Genomic DNA, 21,673 nt, shown 5'->3' on the forward strand with positions numbered 1-21,673 from the left:
ATGAAGGCCAGCCAAGTTAGACTGGACAGGATATGAACTCGCTAGTTTGGCAAGGAGGTACATGTCAAGGATAGCTGTTGTGTAAGAGCTGGCTTTATATTTTAGTTCCTCTGATATATTTGAATTAAGTAAATGGACTGGAAATAAACTTTTAGTTTATTATCCTACCTGTGACAGCAATCCTTAGAAGATATTTAGGAAAAGGATGAATAAACAATGCAAATGTTTTTCAGGGTCCTGAGGGAATCAATAGACCTCAATAGCCCAGAGCAGTCTCACCAGGGATGCACACATATACAGTTGGCCAGTGGGCCCCGGAGTTCCATTTGGCTCACGTTTGGAACTACAGAACTTGAGCCACATCACCAGCGGACGTGCCATTAATAGTGTTTTAATCACCTTCCTTGACCCTTGTCCTTGCTCCTTTTAAGGTAGCTATACACAAAACACTTTTGAATCCTGGAACTATTGGAAATGCATAAATCTGTTAAAATTATGAAAGAAAAAACGTCTACTAAGCATACATAACGAAACCATTACTAGTGTCAAACTCCTAGCAGGCGTTACTTGTTACCTTGCTATGTTTTGCAATATGGAAGAGCTGATAACAAAACCTGCCCAACTAAAATTGGGTGGACTCTGAAGAAAAATGTGTGTTTATGTAGCCTTAAATATAGTGGTTGGGTAGACAAATCCATCTAATTACATGAATATCAATTTTCAGAGACTGTCTCTTAACTGTTTAGTCTGCATCCAGCTCTCCAAATGCAAACTGAATGCTTCTCTCTGCGTGTTCTATATTAGATGAACCATGAACAGCATTAGACAAAATATTATGTGCAAACTGAGCCCGAATTGATTTAGGACAGGTCTTCTTTGCCTCTTCTGGATCGGTTGGACCCATTAGTTTCCTCCATTCTTCCACAGCATTTTCCTTTGATAAGACCATTATCACTGATGGACCCCTGTAAAATCAATATAAAAAAACCCTCTTACATTATTCTGAGATTTCTGAGATGCAGCCTTAGCTTTAATGTCAGAGGTACCATGAAGGGTTATAATAAGCATTGAACTATCTTAATTTTATGAAACTGTTTAAATATTAAAATTTGTTTATTGTGTGTTTTGTTTAAGGAAAAATCCCATATTTGAAAGCCAAAGAGATTATGATGATCAGATATTTGGATTTTCTTGTCCAAAAGACATTCTCACCCAATAATTTCTGAAGCAGGACAATACATACTGTTTTTATCAGGTATCCTAACAATATTATGAGGAAGATATTTGTCCCGCATGAGAAGAAAAAGGATTCCATTGGAAAGCAGTTCCTTTTTAGGGAAAATATAACCCAAAATAAAACTATCAATAAGTTTGAAAAGAATTGTAAATCTCCCTTTTAAAGGAAGAGTATTCTGTGATAGAAGCCACTAAACTTGCCAGAAAGAGTGACAGGTTGTAAAATCCTTGCATCAGTTATAGTGTAGCATGTTTTGTTGGCACTGTAGAAAGTGTGATGTCTACTTACATACCTCAGTACCGTAAACCAAGACACTTACTGTGTCATAAAATTCACCAACTCTTCAAAAAAGGGTTTTCCTTCATGATCCTTGTAAAAGTGTGCAGCCATTTCACGAGTTAAAGCTTGTTCTTTTACCTTTGAGATGCTAAACCCAGCCTCTTTAACTTTTTTCATAATTTCATCTAGGAGAATAACAAACAAGCTCATTTTTGATTTGAAATGGTTTAGATGCAAAAAATGCAAATCCCAACCACACAAACTTTAAAAGTTTCAGAAAATACTAGATGCCTTTTTCTAAAAAAATCACCAATAGCTATTAGAATTCTTCTTATAATATCAAACCAAATATGGAAACATAAGAAACACTTCAACAGTCCTGTAAAATAGGCAGAAACCATTGTCACTGCATTATCCATCTTAATGCACGTATCAAACCCAGATTTTAATAAACTATGCCAATAGCATTCACTGTTATTTCTCACATTGAACAGAATGTGGACTGTAGTTGTAATGCTCTATCAAACATCAGCTGGCTGGCCAAAATCAATCTGCATTTTCACAAGAGAGGAAGATAAACTCACAAAAGTCAATGATGAATTAGCATTAGAAAGACTACTGAAATTTGTTAGGACAGAATAGAATAATGCTAAGTAGGAGGTCTAGGTAGAGGATTTTTAAAGAGTGGCAGCAAACATCCTTAAGACAAGCTTCTGAATTCTACATAGTGCTCTTTTTATTTTGATTTTTTTTCTCCTTATTCCCTTACACTTAGAGTAAGTAAAACAAAGGATGGGAATGCATCTAACTGAGCAATGACTCCTTTTGAGTCAGTAGAGATACCTGTCTGAAATAAGTGATACAAGTTTGGCAAGTGCCTCTCTCCTTTGAATAATAAAGATGCTGGGCAGGTAGTCTGCAGAAGTGCCCTGCCCTTAAACAGTTTAACTTAGCTAGGAACTCTCTTTCTTCGATTCACCACTATTCCAGTGAAGAAAGGCCTATAGGCAGCTTAAGCAAAAGAAACGTCACATTTGAGATCTCAATCAGAATTATGCAAGCCATATAAAAGCATTTCTCTGCACAGAAAATGTACTTCAGAGAGTCAGAAGAATGCATTTGGTGTGATTTACTGTAGTGTGCATTGCTAATCCTTTGTAGAAATTATTACATCACTAGATATAGCCCATACTTTCTAAATGCCTTACCTTTATGAGTCTTAGCAGCATCAGGTTTGATTAATGCAAAGGTTTGTTCCTCAGGGAAGAAGAACTCTAGTTCCTTCTGAGCATCGCTGGGTGTAGAGCTGCCATGCAGCTGATTGATAGGTACATTTTCAATGGCATACTGTGCACGCAAACTAGGAGTCATTAAAAGAGTGAGGTTACTTAAAAGCATAGCCATTTTGAGCTCTGAACTATAATTAGCCTAAACCCAGGGAATATAAATTGCTGTTGATCTGGAAATCTGAAATATAAACACCCTCCCTCCCAACACTGGTGTTGTTATATTTCCAAGAAATACCACTTATTTCTTAATTAAATGGCACTTCTGTCAGCAGCAGGTAAGGGGATAGATACCATTGCAGTTTCCTAGAGCAATGTGATAAGCAGCCAGAACTAAGGTGTCTGTTTATAAACTGTGTAGGAGAAACTTAGTCACAAATAAAATATTCTACTGATGCAAAGTTTTCAATAAGCTACAAGAAAATCTTAGTGGTATTTCAAGAAAAAATAATCGTGGTATTGCAAGAGCCACCCCTCCACCCCCCCCACCCCCCCACTATTAAGAATAGGTATTACCAGCATTTTTTCTCTGACTCACGAGTTCCCCTTTCACTTCATTGCACTCTTTAAAACTCAGATGTTAATTCTGTTTAGCAGCCATTATAGCTCAAAAAATTGCTGAGGTTCCTATGTGTAATACACTATTACCTCCAAGAAAAGCTTTAAAAACGACATAAATGCATATCTGTTTCCAGATGGTGGCACTATAGTTACACAAGTTGGAATGTGGAAGGTAAATTGGAAGCTGTGACTGATGGTTTACTTCTGTGACTATTACCTCGCTGGATTTTCCTTAGCCTCTTCAAGGGTCTTTGGACCTAGTAAACTTCTCCAGTGTGATACAGCATTTTCTCGTGTTAGAGCCAACACAAGAGTTGGACCACTGTACATGGGGAAAAGTAGCATTGAAAAAAAAAAAAAAAAGAGCAAAAACTCCTGGAACTTTTTTAAAAAGTAATTTGATTATATATAGCCCAGACTATGAAAATGAGCCCCAGTGTTGGGGGACCTTAAAACTGATCTGATTATTTAAACAGGTACAGGTTTATAAACCCTTATGGGGCTTAAATATTAATTTAAATTGCAAAACTACCGTGTTTTGTCACAATGGCAAGACAGAGAAAAACTGATCATGCCTCAGTCATGTCCCATCTTCATATGAAGAGAATATCCAAACATTATTTATTTCTCTTCCCCAAGTTATCCAGCACATGGCCTGGTTGAAGATTTCGGAGCTCTCCTACAGACAACCTAAATGCAGCCTTTTCAGAGCAGACCTAAACTGTTTTCACTCAAATCAGTGGACTTGGCCACTGAGACATCATACATACAGCAATATGGAGTAGCTAGTAACTTTTAAAGGCTTGATTTTTTTATTTCTTGTACTTGGAAATTATTCCATTGTCTGCAGTTATCTGTTCCTATTTTGTCTTTTACTAAAGTTTTAGACACTTGTATCTTGCAGCCATGTATTATCCAGGAAGTGTTCAACACCAGGTTGGATGGGGCTCTGAGCAACCTATTCAGGTGAAACGTATCCCTGCCCATGGCAGGGGGTTGGAACTAGATGGGCAATAATGAACCCTTCCAACCCAGACCTTTCTGTCTCTGATTCAACAATTATTTAATCTGAAAATTTCAGTCTTGTCTGATTCTATATGGATTCTATTGATTTACATTCTCCTTTTTCATTCAGCGTACCTGGTCATTTGCTCTAGAAGGACTGGGAAGTAGTCTTGATCTACATGCTCTTTGTAAAATGTACGTACTTGGTCCTCAGATAGAATTACTTCTTTCTGCATTGCTATTTGGAAACCATCATCCTTTATCCTTTGAAGGATGGAATCTGTTAAATATATTTAAGTAATGTTAAATTGCCATCCATCCATTCATTCATTTGCATACTTGTAGAGAAACGACACAGACTTTTCAATGATAATGTTACATTTTTTATGGGTGAATTTGTTTCCTAACTAAAGAATAGGAAACTAAATTAAAGCAACTGCTAGGAGGCATCACTAGTTGCCTGGACACTCAGAAAACTGATCCTCTTCGTGTTTAGGCTTTCTCTTGCTTAAAAAACCTTGGTAGGAAATCCTGACTGAGAAATATGATACATGTTGTTACCAGCAAAAGAAGGTCTAAGGAATTTGAATAGGTGGAATGTTTATTTAACTAAGTCCTACAAGACCACATGGGTAAGTAAGCAGTATTTGACACAAGTCAAAATTACCTACAAAATTAATGTGTAATTACCTAAACATGAACTGTAGAACTGCTGCTCTAAGCAACATGCTAGACAACCGTAAGGGAAATGAATTCACAAGGAAAGATCAAAATTGTAGTCTTTCAGCTCTCTGCACATAAGATTGCTCAAGTACAGGGATTCTCAAGCTAGAAATAAAAATACTATCTGAAATTGAGGAAGAAATGTAAATATATGACTGAGAAGAAAAGTAAACTTGTTTGGATGAAGCTTCATGTAATGGGGTAGATTTTTAACTTAATCTGTAAAAAACGCTGTCTTGTTTAGAACTGCATTTGGGCAGCACTGCCTCATGCAGTATAGAACATCTTGGGCTGGATAGTTTTCCCCTTGCCATTGATCTATCTTGAGCCTGCTATTCAGGAATACCAGCTACTTTATTATGGTGAGAAATATAGTCCCCTATACTACATTTGAAAATATAAGCTTCTCTGAGAGGTCTTCGAGAAATATTTCATCTGCAGAATTTCTTGAAAAATTAACCAAAGGAACAAATTATCATTGATATTTACATTCTCAATATATGAAAAACATTAACCTCATAAATTCATTCCAGACAAAGATTACTGCTGGCCTAATGCTGGAGAGACAGTATAACTTAAAAAAAATATCATTAACTGCTTAACTGAGTTAGAATTTATAATTCAAAATTCAAATTATGAGAGTATGTATATAGCCTTGATAGAAAATACAGTTATTAGCACTTACTTCGCCTTTCCTTCAAGAGAGTGGGTCTAATTATGGCTAAAGTCCTTTCAACAGGATGTTCTGCCTCATTTATATGAAAGTTTGGGAAAAAGAAGGCAAGCTGTCTGCTGGCATCTTCAACACTGTCTTGCACATCACATAAATTTACCAGACTCTCAGTTTTCTTGAGTCCTGGCAATCTGATGAAACATGAAGTAATATAGTATTTAAGTCACTGCTTAGTGTTAACAAACTGAATTTTTGAAGACAAAGATATTTGAAGATATTTTATTAAAATTTAGTGAAACATAAGAATAGAATGCAAAACTAAGTTTTTATTAAATTCAGATTCATGAGTAAAGTAATATTTCTGAGAAGAGAATTATTAATCTTTTCAAAAAGTGTATGATCATGTGCTCTGAAGGAGAAATCTCAGCCAGGCTGCTTTAAAAATTCCCCTCTAGCTTATCCAAAATAGTTTCTCTGTTTCATGAGATAGAATTACTATTGACAAGTGTACAGTGTATAATGAATGATCAATAGAAGTCTTGTGCTTAATTTATGTACAGCATGATCAAAAAAATGATAGCACTACAGAGTAGTTGATAACAGAGACACTTCTCATTGTTTCTCGCCTGTTTGTTTAGCTGTGTAAATGAAGTCCCTCTTAGCCACTTGTAGGAAATGCAATATTCCCCAGCTGTACTGAATTAATGCAGAAAGGGATGCAGCAGGCATCGACAAAAATGTCAATTACTATAATAAATTCATTTTCAGACAAAGTATTTAAGCTCATGTTGCTTTAAGTAAATGTCTAAATATAAAACTTGATCTGATATTTGAATTTTTGAATTTTTGAATACTCTATTGTCCGAGGCTGTGTATACAACTATCATCCTTAAAATTCTCTACAAACCCTCGGCAGTGAAGAAAAGCACACATTTCAAGATACCATGGTTGTGAACATCTAATCCTTACAAATTTTTTTGTGTCTTGGAGCAGGGTGGGGACCCAAACCCCAGTACACTTCCCCTGCTCTGCTGGCTTTTACAGTGTTTCCAGGGAGAAAAGCATGCCTCAGGTGTGCCCTGGTTTGCCCTGGGCCATATCTACGGCTTCCCAAGGAGCATTGGGGTAAACATGGGAAAGAGTGCAACCTTCAGTGCAGGCAGTGCAGGCAGTGCCCTGGCATGGGTGAACTAGAATTGCAAGGACTACATCAGCTTTGACGTGTGTCATTGTTCCCATTGTTCTGAGAACCCACTGAAGGTGAGTTCAAAGAGATCAATGACCTTGGCTTGTCTTCTTTAACTAGGAAGCAAGGAATTTCTGAATTCCCATGAGAACTGGGGCTGCATCTCTACTGGTGGTCCTGTAAAGGATTAGATGATGAACTCTTCCTGCTCCCTGGACCTGCACGCATGGACACGTCTGTGTCTGTAGGAACATGCCTTGGTTTATGGTGTGCTCTGAACACTGTGACTGAATCACAGATACACATTTTCACTTGGTACTTACTTGACTGGCTCCTCAGGCTCAGCAGACTCACTTGTTTTGTGTAGTTCTATCCATTGAGGAATAGCATCAGTTGCTTCTTTTTTAGTGATTATCAAAACATGGCATGGTCCACTCATCATGAATTGAACAAATGCATCAAAGTCAGGCTAAAAAACATAATTTCCCCCCGCTATGAATTGCAGGAACTCTGAGTTTGTCATTGGAAGTGAGACAATTATGCTTTTAAAGTAACTCATCTATTCCTGTTCCAAATTGGCAATCACATACTTTCCTCAGAACTCTGATAGATTGTTTGGGGAGATTTATTATCAGTCATTTGAGACAACATTATCAAATGTCTAAAAAAAATGTAAATTGAGATAAAGAAAGTCATATAACTACTTTAAACAAGAACTAGATGTTCTTCCAGGTTAAAATGCAAATGACAAGAATGAAGAAAATTATCTAGAAATTCAATGTGATCACTTGCTAATCTTGTAATACAGCATGTAGTGTGACATAAGAAACTGCAATACAGTTCTGTGAATAATTTTTGAAACTAAAAGTCATATACCTGGCTTTAAATATAGAACACTGAGCTGTTTGCAAGACATTTGTAGGCTCTCCCTTCATTTGCTTTGCTATGTGCTTTTCCCTTCAGTTTCAACTTTCAATCCTATAAAAGTACATTTCCATCAAAATAACTTTTGAAACTTGTGGTGTGCGTTTTTAATTTTTTTGATTTCACCATTTTCTTGGGGATATCTATTCTACTTTTAAATATTTGACAGCCAGCATCATGTCTTTGCATATGGTAGTTTTTTTTCCTTTAGTAATATGAGGATAAAGTATTCACATATATGCTTTCAATTCATTACTTTTCTCTTTCAATTATCTTCATATCTAAGCATATTCTTAACCCATTTCCCAAGATGAACAAATTAGTCTCAAATTTGGCTGCTATTCCCATGAAGTTAAGTTACTTTTACCTCTGTTTCAAAACTGCCTCTGTCTAACCTACAATCCCAACTTTGCTAAAAGCAAGCTCTTCATGGTTTCTTACAAGATCTCCCTGTTACTTCCTTTCTAAACCACAGTACAGCCATCTAGTGATTACTATCAGTTTTCTTTTTTCTCTCTGACTTTAGTAGGAACCATCTCATCTCACTTTTATTCATTTGGAATGCCACAGGAATAGCTTCCCACCTTCTTCTTCAGATTAGGTGAACACTTCCATTGCTCCCTCTAATAAAATCAAACTGATTTAATATAATTCCAGTCTCTGTCTATCTTACATTTATAGAAGAAGGTATAAATATTTGCTAAGGAACTTCATTTTTTGTCTCAGATCCTTCTGAAGAGTTAATTTTAGTTAGCACGCTGCTGGAAAATATGACCATATCCAGGTGCTAGTTTGCTAGACCATTGCCATTTAGTGGTGGACAGCCTAATTTAATTATTTTCTTGAACTTTATCTCTGTCTTTATGTATTTTTTGTCTCCTAATATAGGAATATAGGAGAAGGCACAAAAATAGATTTTGGCTGAGATGCTTTCCCTCTCTGCCTGTGCACATGTTTATTCCCAGAATTACCCCATGATAAAATCTGGAAAGAAATAGTAAATATAATATGTAATGTCACTTATTTTCTGGCTGGAAAAAAATATATACAGTGTCACATAGAAGACATTGGATTTAGGGTTTGTGCCACATTTCAGCACCTAATAGCTAAAGTTGAGTAATTGCAGAAATAATCTATATGGCACTCTAATTTTCTTTCCTATAAAGGTCAATAGGCCTGTCATAACACGTTTTAAAATCAGTATAATAATTTTATTTTGATAAATAGTGTTATCAATTTAGCTCGATGTCTAAGGATCATGCACATTTAGATAGCAGAAAGAAGACCTAAATCTTTTAGCATGTAATTGGAGGTCAGTTTAATTTGGTTTGAATATTAGATTGCTACATAGTCATATTTATATGAGTCAGTGAAAGAAAAGGGATAGAGAATATATATTTTTTATGTAATAAATCTACATTAATTCAGTTCTTCAGTATACTTAAAATTTACCATACAGAGATTTGCAAGCACATTTGGTGACAATTATATGTTGCACCTGTTCCTTTCATTTAGGTTTTTAGTTTGTTTTTACCTCTTCTTTATTCCGGGCATAAAATACTCTGATTTCCTCTTCAGTAAGCATTCTCTCCTCATCTGCTTTAATGTCAAATCCTGCATCTTTAATCTGAAATTATTCAGTTATTACTTAGGGGCATTTGAAAATGGATACATACAAAATCATATCTTATTGTAAATCTAAAGATTGGTTTTGGAAGCTATGTTAAATTTAAAATTCTCTGAAATATTCAAAATATAACTGCTTTCTTTGCCTAAACTGAACTTCCAGCCTTTCAAAGCACTTCACTAAATTCAGGATTACAATATCCCGAAGTTAATGTTTGAGAAAAAATACAGTACGGGTCAATGTATGAAGTACATTCATTCAATCGTAAGTAATACCTTTTATTTCACATTGATTAAACTGCATTGGATCACTGTGAGTGGTAAACATACAGCTTATGTAGCAATGTTATAAATTATATTGTAACCATAGTAGTCACATAAATGTGCACTTGTTAACAGTTGTTGTATTAGACTAAACTTCTTGGCTTTAGAAACAGCAAATAAGGAAAAATGGAGTCTACTTTATGATTTTCTGTTTTAAGCTAGGTTACTGCACTAAATGCAAGCATTTGTGAGAGATGCACACATATGACTTGCATCAAATTCACAGTACATTGGAATGAGGTTTGTACCCTACACTGATATTTTAACAGCAAAGGCAGTACAGACCCAGTACTGATGATACACCAATATTAACCTGTGTACCAGCACTCTGCTCTGTAAAAGCCCCTGTGGTGCTGCTGAGTGTTTTCCACCTGCCCCAAAAAGGCTGACTGTGCAACCAGTGTTGGAAAACACACCTCACGAGCCAAGTAGCAGCTGCTGCAGCTAAACTCTTTTCAAGCACTGCCTTTTTTTTTTTTTTTTTTTTGTTTTATTTTTTTTTTTTTTTTTTTTTGCCTTTACTGAGCTTCCTGCCTTTCCAGCTAAGGTAGAGTAATTGCAGAAACAACCTATATAGCAATCTGATTTCCTGCAAAGGTCACAGTCCCTGTCATAACACTTATTAAAATTCTTTTAATTTGGTCTTGATATATATTGTTATATTGTTATAAGGCTTTTTATTATTTTTTTTCGTGACAAAAGCAATATGAATCAATGTCTAACCTCTGCTGGCATAGAATATTAAAGCAATAGTATAAATTTGAATGTCATATTATTTCAGGTAAAATTTATTGCGCTTTTATTATCCTTAGCAAAGAAGCTTTATCAGATTCTGGTCCAAAGTCTGGGCATAAATTAGGATCTACTTAACCTTACATTTTGCTATTGTGCCTCTTAAATAAATAGAATAAATGAATACTTTAAAATTCTCTCTACCTTTTTTTTAATTTCTTCTACACGTCCTGCTAAGACATCATCAGGTTTTATAATTCCAACAGAATAAGTGAGTACTTCTGAAAAAGCGAAAAATAATGTGCTAAGTAATACATTCATCAAAATAAAGGGAATCTTCTTTACTGGACCTGAAGTTTACAGTTAAACTTTTGACTGTAACTCAATCAGATCCCAAAAACTGTAGAAGAATTTAAGATAGTGATAATGGAAACAGCAGACTACTACTTGTTACCAATACTACAAACACTTAAGCAACTGCATGTGTTAAGGAAAATATTCCTGTCAAATGTTAGTGTATTAAAGTATCTAAGAGATCCCCTAACCTGAAGCTGAACCTGAGCTAAAGCTCTGTTTTCTGACTTTCTATCATGTTTAGATTTTGGGGATTAGTGTGAAGTCTGTAGATAATTTTTAAATTATAATACTGTACTTCTAGGTATCGGGGTTTACGAGAAAAAATATAGGCTAAAGCTGAGGTCAGGAATATATCAATTGAACCATACAATTAAAAAAAAAAAAAAACCAAAAAAAACCCAAAAACAAAACATGAAGAGGAAGGAAAAGGGATGCCATGACTGTGATCTAATGCCTCTCACAGGGAGGGAAAAAAAAAAAGCAAGATCAAGAAGAAGGAGAGGATGGAGGAGTTTGTTCCATCTCAGGATTGTAGAATGGCATTCTCTGCATAGATGAAGCAGTAGGAACATTCAGTAACCACAGATAACAATAAAAATAGAAAAGATGTAGGTCTCAGCTAATGAAAAACCTGAGATAAATCACAGACAGGACTTTTAAACAGGACGGTGCCTATTTTTCAATCTTTTTTGGAAGCTTATCCTACTACTATGAATTTATGTTCTTTTTAAAATCTGTTATCAAATCTAATCTGGTGAAAGAATAATCTGAGAGTAGGCATGCCACTGCTTCACAGATTAACTCTTCCAATCCTCTCAGGTTGGCCTCATCCATTAGTACTCCACCTCAACAGAAGTACATAGCTCAGACAGGGACTGTATAGAAGTGATTTTCAGGCCTTAATTTTACACTGAAAAATTCCCTGGGATATCACTTCTCTCTAAAGTCTGAAGGTTCCCAGTGTGGAGGTGACAATGTTGATGATGACAGTCCAGTAAATTAATTCCTTACAGAAGAAAGCTCAATCATAGCATTTCATTAATACAACCAAAAGAAGGTCTCTTAGTATTAGATGTAGACAATTATTAATCAAAAGATATCTGTTCTTTTTCTTTCTGTTAACATTTCTAAAGTAAATCAAATATATTTACCTTCCTCTACAGCCTCCTCAGCAGACCCTTCTGATGAACCTTCTTGAGGAAAAACGATTTCTTCTACCTAAGGTAATTGCCAATGGAGTAAAAGTGCACCACCAGTGCAAAAGCAAAGTCATCAAACACAGCTGTCACATCTTTACAACACATTTATCTTAATGTAAGAATGGATTTGCTACTCTGGAAAACAAGCAATTCTAAGAAGGACCTTTGGTCAGCCTGATTTTCCTTAACTGAATTTCAATTTGTTAAAAAGCTTTTTACTCTAAGTGGAGTTCTTCCATCTCCATTTTAACAAAGCAAGCAATGAGACATGATTATTTCCCATGTCTTTGTTTCATATGATGTAGTTCCTAAGTTATATATAAAAAATACTTGGTCCTGAAAGAAAAAAGATTACTAAAACATTTATGAGCTAGTGGCATTCCCTCCATCTCTCCATTTCTTACGTTGTCAGTCTAACCTGTAAGTTTGTGAAGTTTATATGAAGTACCATAATGGAAATTTGGCAGTTCTGAGGAGAACAAGCAACAAGGGAGAATTGACTCTGCTGCTACTGTGAATTCCAACAGTGGGATCTTTCACAGTGCAGGCTGTTGAGGTCAGACTGAGGTGTCCTTATGTCCTCATGTTACCTAGAAGTCAGGAGTCAAAGGTGATAGAATAAACTTGTTGAATGGCCTTTGTTTTTTGTAGCAAACTGGATTCATTAGTTACAGAGCAATCCCCATGTCTTTGAGCAAACTGATCTAGTGAAAGGTGACAGTGCCTGTGGCAAGAGGAGTCGGGCTAGATGATCTTTAAAAGTGTCTTAGAACCCAGATAATTTTACTTGATTTCTAAAAAAAAAGGCACATTATATATATCATTTTATTGTTAGGGCAAAAATATGAAAAATTAAACACTATCATAGACATTTAGAGAAATAGTGTAAGCGTAATGAAAATACACATTTATGCATAAGTATCTGGTTTGTGAGTACCTCAGCACGTTCCTTCTCTCCAGCTGCAATTTCCCTCTCTTCTTGCACTAAATTTGTTACTATCTTTGTTATGAGAGGAGCATTTACACCTTTCACCATTGCAAGAATTTTACCATGCTGTTGAAGAGAAAATAACACTCTCAGTGAGATTTCATCACTTAATTTACATATTAACTTGAATTTTTGAAATATGCAATATCTTGCTAATTTTTTCCAGCTACAGGATCATTTCTTATGCCCACTGAAGGGAATACCAAAGCTACTACTGCCTCTATTATTTCAGAATGAAACTTTTGTGCATTTAATTCCTTACTTCTTTCTTTACCAAATTTTCCATGTTTATTTCTAGGCTCAATACTAATGATACAGTTGGAAGCAGATGCAAATATGGATTTTATTTGTTCTTAACTTCTGTAACATGGAGTTTCCCATGTGTGTGCTTGTGTGACTTTTCAGTGCATTCTCTACCACATTCAGGTGCACAATAGTGAAGCTAATGGTGACCAAGAATACTGCCAAAATTTCTAGGCAGTATTCAGATTCAAACCTGAAAGAGTCCTGAAAGTGTGAATATCCTTGGTCCTCGCTTGTAGAAATTCATGTCCTGGCACCATCAAGTTAAAACAACCCCCATCTTTTCTTAAGTGACAAGTGCACTACAGCTGTGTCCTAGGAGAAAAAGCTTTCTGTGTCCATCAGTGAGAGATAATAAATATATGATTAATTGCTCCAGTTCCTCAAGTATGAAAACACAATTTTATTTGTTATCTTAAAAATCTTGTAATGCTAGGAAACGTAAACTCTCTTTCCTTGATGAAAAGTACGCATAAAATAATCATTTCAGTGTAACCACATGTTGGCACTTTATGTAAGGCAAACCTGGAAAATTTACCTGGATTTATCACTAACTACCAAAACAGTGACTACCACAATTCTTTGTGACTGTATGTGCAACAGCTACAACAAAAATGTGCTTGAGAACCGCCAGATTCAGGCAAGGGAAACAGCTCAAGCAAAAAACATCAGATACTACCATCCTACATAATATAAAATGTAAAGGTAGGATTTGTACAGCTTCACATCTATTTTAAAATCTATTGAAAAGTTAAGGCAGAAGTAGGCAGCACATTAAAAAAACTGATGTGATGTACTTACAACACTAAAAAGAAACACAGGTTCACAGCTCCTCCTAAATGGTTTCAGGATTTCAATGCTGTCAGCTTCTGCCTGAAGTCAGACAAAAAAAGATTATTTGCTTACATAAGTATGTATGCATGTATAAAGAAAACTTTTTTACTCACAGGAAAACCCCACTCTTAAATACTTTGGTGTTGCAAACTCAAACTACAGTCCTAAATACAACTAATAGTCCTTATAGTGATGAAGAACTGTTTTGGTAACATGGGATTGTCCTCCCTTCGTATTTCAGCAATTAATCATGGAAAAATACCTTCTCTTGATACTATTTTCTCATGTAGGTTACCATAAAATATATAAATGTAGAAGTAGCCAATGTAGTCTTGATGGAAGAGCTTATCCAGTGTAATAATGTTTTTGTGAAATGTGGTCAACAATATGAAAGCACGAGATAGCCTTGGAACATAACTCTCTGCCTTTTTAATGTATAGAAAATTTATGGTTTTTTTCTGAAAAGTTCTTTCATTGTGGAATTTTAAGTGTTCACTAAGGTGAAAAAGGATAAACTTGGTCAACATCTTGGATAAACTGAGTCTTTGAAACAAATGTATCATTTTTAAATAGGAGGTATAATACACTCATATATATGTGTGTATATATATATATATGTGTGTATATATATATATATACTGCTAGTGTAAACAAGTATTTTTACTACTACAGTTTTGTGATTTTTTTTTAAATTTCCCCCTTTCTGTTTTCTTAAAAATCAAATAAAAGGTAAAATTTGCAAAAAAGATGCAAAAGGTTTTCAGGGATGTAAGAACTTTAAATGCAATGGTCCATAATGCAGAGACTTAAAACTAAAAGTTATGTAGTCTGGCTTTTGAATATTTCTGCAATCTCATCAAGGAAAACAAAAGTTGTGGGATATCAGCTCTTTTTTATTATAGCTTCTTACATATTTATTACCATTTCTAATCTACTTCTAAACAAAGTCTTATGAGGACATATGCAGGGAAAGAAACCAAGCCAAAATTATGGCAACTCAGTATAAGGACAGTAAAATGAAAGCTCTGCATATGCAGATCAGAAGATATATTTAAATCAAAACATAAAGATAGTCACACACAGGATTTATATCCTTACCACGGCAAAATGTAGCACATTGTCTTCGCTAAAGTCATTCCTTAGTTTTTTCAATAAATTCAGCACAGCTTTGCAAGGACCACACCAAGCTTGATACACATCTATTACTAAAAGGTAATAGTTTGGAATTATAAACAGATGACTTGAGGTTTGGAATTATAAACAGATGACTTGAGGAACTCATAAAATGAGACCTTTATGTTTGCACTGAAGCAGCACTGGGAAGGCATTCACATGGATCTTTCAGTCCTCTTCTAGACAATGAATGTATCATGAATGCATCAATGGATTCAGTGGATACATTACTGGATACATACTCTTTAATTTCAATTACTTTTGAAATATTTGAATACTATTTGAGATTATTAATCCAAATAGAAACTTTTATCTCATATTCCTTTTATTTTCTCTTCTTCTTTCCCACTGTTCATTTTCATTCTTATCTAGACATTTATTCTACAGGATTTTCACCTCCCTGAGCCTTTGCCTATTACTATCCCTCTGTAGATATGATACTGCTACAGATTTTTTCCTTTTACAGAAAAAACAGTTCTTAGGAGACCTAGGAGACTGTTACTTGACTAAATGAACTGAAAACTGGGAATAATGCACATCATGGAACATGCACTCTCTAGAATGCTGCAATAATTAGTTATTCTGTGAAAAATTTTACACACAGAATCATCCAACTCTCTACTATGGAGAACACCATATTGGAAAGGTATTTTCTAAACACTGGTGTACAGCAGTATAAAAAACCAAAATTTAAATAAATATTATTTTGATAAGTATCATATAAGATACTGTATATTCATAATTGTAAAATATGATCTTAAAAGTCTTTTCCAAATGAAAGAATTCTATGGTTCAATGATATACCTTTACAAATATATATTAAAATAGCTGCTTTTTAAAAGATATGGTGCTAGTCTTCTAGAGTATCTATTAAAGCTAATATATAAATATGAAAACCTGCACATATGTCCATGAAAGTTTAAAAATAAAATATCAACTGTAGGTACCTACTATACCCTTTATCTGCAGCATTTCATCCCACTGGTTTTGATTGGTTATTACGGTCTGCAACAAAATTAATTAAGATTTTAACATTCTAAAAAGGAAGAAAGAGCATCTATTTCCCTCTAAAGTTGTTCAAGTAATAAGGATTTATACCTGGAGCTGGATTTCTTTCTTCTTACCAGCCATTTTCCTGTGATTATAGGAAAAATATTGAAATCCAAAGCATTTTAAAAGTTTTTTACAAGACCATGTGACATACAGAACTGATTTTATGGTTCTCCAAGTATCACTGCTTTCTGATTCCCTTAGCAATTAACTCAACTGAAGCCCCTACAATGATGGTAGTTAATACTACACTTTGGAATTCTGTGGAGAAATATACAGCTTGTTTGCAAAACCCACATGGCACAAGAAAAAGAAGAAAATTTATTATCTTAATCTGTTAGACTTTGCAAAACTTTTGACCTCAACAATCTTTCAAGCTTATAATCACTCTGCTCAGAATAGCCACAGGCACTTTGGTGGGATGACAGCTGCTGTAACACTGGACCATTTCAGAAAAATATTGATTAAAGAGCTTCAATTCTAATAACATCAGATCAGTCTTCCTGTCTGCTTGGATACATAAAAAGGAATGACATACTTGTGCCCCAATAACTAAAGTCCCAAACTGAATCCTGATATATTCATCAGGCTGTCATTAATGAAAAATGTCCTTCATATATTTATGATAGACAATGAACTGTGAACTGGACAGAACAGCTCTGATACATATGTGGATGGAGTTTGACTTCAGCATGCTCAGCTTGAGTTTCTAGAGTTCTTGGTTAATATGGTGGTCTTTGCCTCAGGGAAAATGATAGGCCCCCATGAATGTGACCTCCTCTGGCATTGCTAATTGAGAAGTCAACCAGCAAATATGTCCAGGGTTTGAACTATCCTGATACACTCACCAAAGCTGTTCTCTTCAGATCGCAGATTGAGGCATAAAAGACAATATAAGAGCTCTTACCCTCATGCTTGTTTCATATTTCATGTAAAATTGTTGGTAAGAATTAAAATTTTAAATTCTGGCTTTCTTCAAATCCCTTAAACCAGGTGGTGGTACAAAGCATGGCATTAATTCCTATCCTTTAAAGACTCTAAGGAGATGATGCTGACTACTGACACTAGAGGGAACTGGCAGATGGAAATGTGTCACATTAGTAGGAAATCTTCATCAAAATAACCTATCTTTCATTGTTACCTTCTGTCACTGAACAATAGCAGTCAATTCATTGCAAGATCAGTTCTGCAAAACATAAACCAACACATGAAAATGGTCTATACATCCCAATCGTTCTACACATGCTCTCCAACTAAAAATATGCAGTCATACACACTCAGATGACAAAGCAAAGCACTGCAGAAGAGAGAGGTGCTGCTGTATGAAAATATGCAAATGTGCACATTATTCTGGCATAGTAGCTGTATGTGACAGACATGTGAAGGCTACATGTCTGTACTTTTAAATAACATTTTCACATAACATTCCCTCAGTAATGCACTCAGTACTATACTGATTAAACCTGAACAGACAAGCAGGTTTTCTCCTTTGTCTATGATATGGGTAACATGTTTCTGTAATCTTGACAAAAGGCATTTTTCTATCCATGCTTCATGATGGATATGCAAACTCCGCATCTCTTACTACATTCTTTACAACCAAAACTGCTTTCTTGAACTAGTTAGACATAAAAATAGATCTGGGTGCCCAATCAGATACACTGTCAAACTGATATTCAAATATGCACAGTCTTTGCAGGTAGCCATTCAACATCTTAGCACAAACCCTCATCACACATATAAACATGAAGATACCCAAGAGCTTGTGAGACTTTGACGTGCTGCTGTGTCTATGTGCTTACAGACACATAACACCCTGAGCATAAGCTCTTGTGTGTGACAGTGAATCCTTGGGAGTTCCTAGGTGGCACTCTGGTGGATCATCTGCCCTCACATACACACACACACAAACAGAGAAACATGTGCAAGTGAACAAATGCACAGACACACAGGCCAGTTCAGGGCTGACTGTGCTCTACACCAGATGTCATAACCAGGAAGAGCTCCCAGACACTCGTGTACCCCATGGTTTGACTCACACCCTCCACAGTAGGCATACCACAGCTCAGTGGCTTGGGTACCACTCAGCTCTGAGGTGGGAGTCCGCTCAGGAGCACACAGCCCCCCCCCAGCCCACTTGCACCTATCCTGGAGCAGCCACTCGCCTGGGGACACTCTGTGGCCGCCCAACTGCCACCCCTCAACGGCCCTAACGGCCTCCCCCATGCTTTATCCAGCCCAGCCCCGTCTCTGCTCCATCTCCAAGGGTTGTTTTCCCCCCCATCACCCTATTTTATCAGTCTGGGGTTGACATGGCACAAACAGCTGAGATACAGGCTGAGAGAGAAATGGAGTGAAAGGTTGGGAGGAAGTGTCACTATTTCCTCTGCTTCCTTTACTCTAGGGAGAGTCAACTTTATCCTTTTAACATGTGAGAAAATTAATCTTGGCACCTAATTAATGATCTGCCTTCACTCTGTCTTACTTACAAATTGTGAGACAATGGAGACTAAAAGAGGAAGTTTTTAGTGGCAGTCCTGGTGACCAAAAGAGGTTCTCAAAAGCCAAACAGTGGTGACTGCCCATGCTCATACACTATCAGTGGAGGTCAGTCATCATGCTGGTACAAAAAAAAGTTGTCATTTTAAAGATGCACATTTGCATCTCAGCAGCCCCCCAAAAGTCACAGAAGATAAAGGCAAAACTTATTTATACACAAAGAAAGCACAATTGGTCCAGAGTACAGTGTGGCTATTTTCATGTATTAACTCTTACAGGTATTGTAACTGGTGGGAATTTCTGTGTGAAGGTAAAGACTTGAGAATGTTCACGAATTAAATGTTGGTGTCTCTAAACTGCAGACATTTCACATATGCATGTTGTTACAGAACTATAAATTGTCCTCATATCCAATTTATTTTTGAAACCCTGCCCAGGCATACTGTGTCCTGTCATGTGTGTCTGCCACATCTTAAGAAAATCCAGTTTCAGTGACTTGTAGCTTTTCTTGAGCATTCTGGTGCTGCTCACCAAAGCATGACTTGCAAAGCCCCCATGAAACTTTTATTTGATGAAAATAATATGAAGAAAAAAGTAGGGAAAACAAGCTCTTAGAGGCACTAGAATAGACGTTCTTCCTCACAGTTAAATTTTCCCAAGTCGATGGATGTTCATTCTGCAGTGGGAATGAGGCAGCGTTTCCACAGAGCTGCAGCAGTTTTCAATGCTGAGACTGTGCTATGTCCTAATTCCTTGGATTAGATCAACTAAGTGGCAAGAAAGATTTTGTATTTAGATTGGAAATAATGTGTTTATATGGCTAACATAAATCAGTTCCTACATTTTTTATGGGAAAACCTTAGCTTTGGAACTAGAACAAGCTCTACATTGGCTTGCTTGGGAGTGGTGAAGTGCCATTGAATAATCTTTATTTTCCTCCATGAAGTAGGAAAACCACTTTTGTAACCTTCATAGACGTACAAAATTGGAAAAAACTACAAAAAATGAGATATTTAACCCAACCGCCATGTGGAAGTTATAGTCAAAGACTAGGCTATATTTTTGGGGTTGCCCTCACAAACTGCTAACTTTTTTATCCAGACCACTTTCTTCATGAACGGCCACTTTTTTATATATTACAATCCTCCCCCTCCCCCCACAAAAAAAAGTCTTAAAGAGAAATACTAGAATGAGGTAATGCTCATGTATGAAATGTTAAAAGGCTGACACAGCCTGTTCTTTAACTGCTCGGTTTGAATGAATTATATGTATGCTCTGGATATCACAAAATAGTTAATGTAAAGGGATTTGATATTTCAAAATGCTGAAAAAATAAAAAAGATCATCCTTCTTTAGTTTAGAGAGTATAGTTCTGTAAGATTTTTAATGAATTTAATGATGACATACTTAGCTTATGTAGACTAACAGTATTCGTGGTCATTATAAAAGTCATCCAGAGAGAAGGGGTTAGGAGTTTACGAGGTTTTTCCCTGAATCAAAATTATTCAAGTTTTGTATCACGTATATGAAAAAGTATAAGGAAAATATGCAATGGATAAGCCACAATGGATTCATGATGAATGATTGCATAATTTTTCTGAGTAACTTTTAAACTATTTCACTCCATTTTGTGCATACCACTTGATTTCAGGTCTGCTCTTTGTCATGAGCTGTTAATGTCCAGAGTGACCTAGTTCCAAATTAATATTCTTTTACAAAGTAATGGAAAGCAGTTGTATACCCTGCTGAGACTTGCAACCCTTGAGACAAAACTAGAGATGCATTTTTCCTCTAGTCAGTCTTTCTATGAGCCCTACTGTATGCTCAGCAGCCAATGCATGTGTAAGTCTGATGACTACCCACTTATAAACACAGTGGAGGCCTTGATCACCTTAATTTATAAATTTTGTGGTCTCTTCTGTGGCTCTACAGTCCACATGCATACTGGTGCTACAGTGTATTCAATCTATGCATGTTAGAGTTCCTGCACGTGTCCTAGTGTTCCTCCTGCGCTCTCTCCTTGGATTCACTCTAGGACTGCTCATGATGAGAGAACATCTGACCTTCCCAGCTCTTCTGCAGAACTGTTCTTAGCCTGGCAGTGCGGCAGCCACTGTAACTTGAAAGCTTTGTATGTGTGTGTTGGCTTTTTCTGCATCAGCCATAAGTAGACCATAGATCTGATAGCAGTGGAACAGCTTTCTGATTTCTTATATTTTCCTCTAAAACAGAAAGGAAGTATGTGAAATGATGTACAATTTAATTTCTTGAAATCAAAAATAGTGTTTATAGTTTAGAAAGTGCAAAACTGAAGAATGTGATTTGTGCTGCTGCAAGTGCAGATCTCTGTCAGACAGTTGCTGGTGGGATAATTCTGCCCAGTTGGACTGTTTTGGTAAACAAAGAAAGAGCATAAAATAAATAAAAGAATAATTTTCTGTGAGGACTTACTGTGACACGCCAGCTTGTGTGCTCTCAGCGTGAGAGACCAGGTGACTCCAAAACCAGGCAGTTGGCTTCTGAGCAGCAGCCCAAGACCACCACAAATTCCAGTTGGGGAGGTTTGAGGAGCAATTAGTTTTGCCCATAAGTGGTGACTGACACAATAGATTTTACAGCTTGTTTTTCAGGAGTGACCCAACTTTGTCAGTGGTAGGTACGTTCCCCTAATTTGTCCTGCAGACAAGATGAATGGTAGTCCCAAAGGAAGTTAC

General features: G+C 36.1%; 1 protein-coding gene across 2 annotated transcripts; it reads right to left on the bottom strand.

Moving 5' to 3' along the window:
- Positions 1-93: 93 nt before the first annotated feature.
- NME8 (NME/NM23 family member 8) lies at positions 94-16,556 on the bottom strand. Of its 2 annotated transcripts, XM_068203655.1 has the most exons (15): positions 16,509-16,556; positions 16,358-16,415; positions 15,336-15,442; positions 14,205-14,276; positions 13,050-13,166; positions 12,065-12,131; positions 10,761-10,837; positions 9,409-9,501; positions 7,274-7,419; positions 5,777-5,955; positions 4,504-4,648; positions 3,581-3,685; positions 2,725-2,876; positions 1,557-1,701; positions 94-965 (listed from the first exon to the last, which is right to left on the bottom strand). In XM_068203655.1, exons 1-15 carry the CDS (start codon positions 16,539-16,541, stop codon positions 743-745), a joined length of 1,719 nt encoding a protein of 572 aa, XP_068059756.1. In that variant the 5' UTR covers positions 16,542-16,556; the 3' UTR covers positions 94-742. The 2 variants fall into 2 exon arrangements, with proteins under 2 accessions (XP_068059756.1, XP_068059755.1); XM_068203654.1 differs by lacking the exon at positions 13,050-13,166 and having other exon boundaries at positions 12,065-12,124; positions 14,201-14,276.
- Between the last annotated feature and the right edge of the window lie 5,117 nt (positions 16,557-21,673).

Source organism: Anomalospiza imberbis, chromosome 1 (genome assembly GCF_031753505.1).
Source record: "Anomalospiza imberbis isolate Cuckoo-Finch-1a 21T00152 chromosome 1, ASM3175350v1, whole genome shotgun sequence".
In the NCBI taxonomy this organism is placed as follows: Eukaryota; Metazoa; Chordata; class Aves; order Passeriformes; family Viduidae; genus Anomalospiza; species Anomalospiza imberbis.

Coding starts and splice junctions, on each gene's coding strand:
- NME8 (XM_068203655.1), bottom strand. CDS start 16,541: ATGGCTGGTAAGAAGAAAGAAATCCAGCTCCAG. Junction 4,649..5,776: donor TCTCTTGAAGGAAAGGCGAA/GTAAGTGCTAAT, acceptor TATATTTAACAG/ATTCCATCCTTCAAAGGATA. Junction 3,686..4,503: donor CTTCTAGAGCAAATGACCAG/GTACGCTGAATG, acceptor CCCCATGTACAG/TGGTCCAACTCTTGTGTTGG.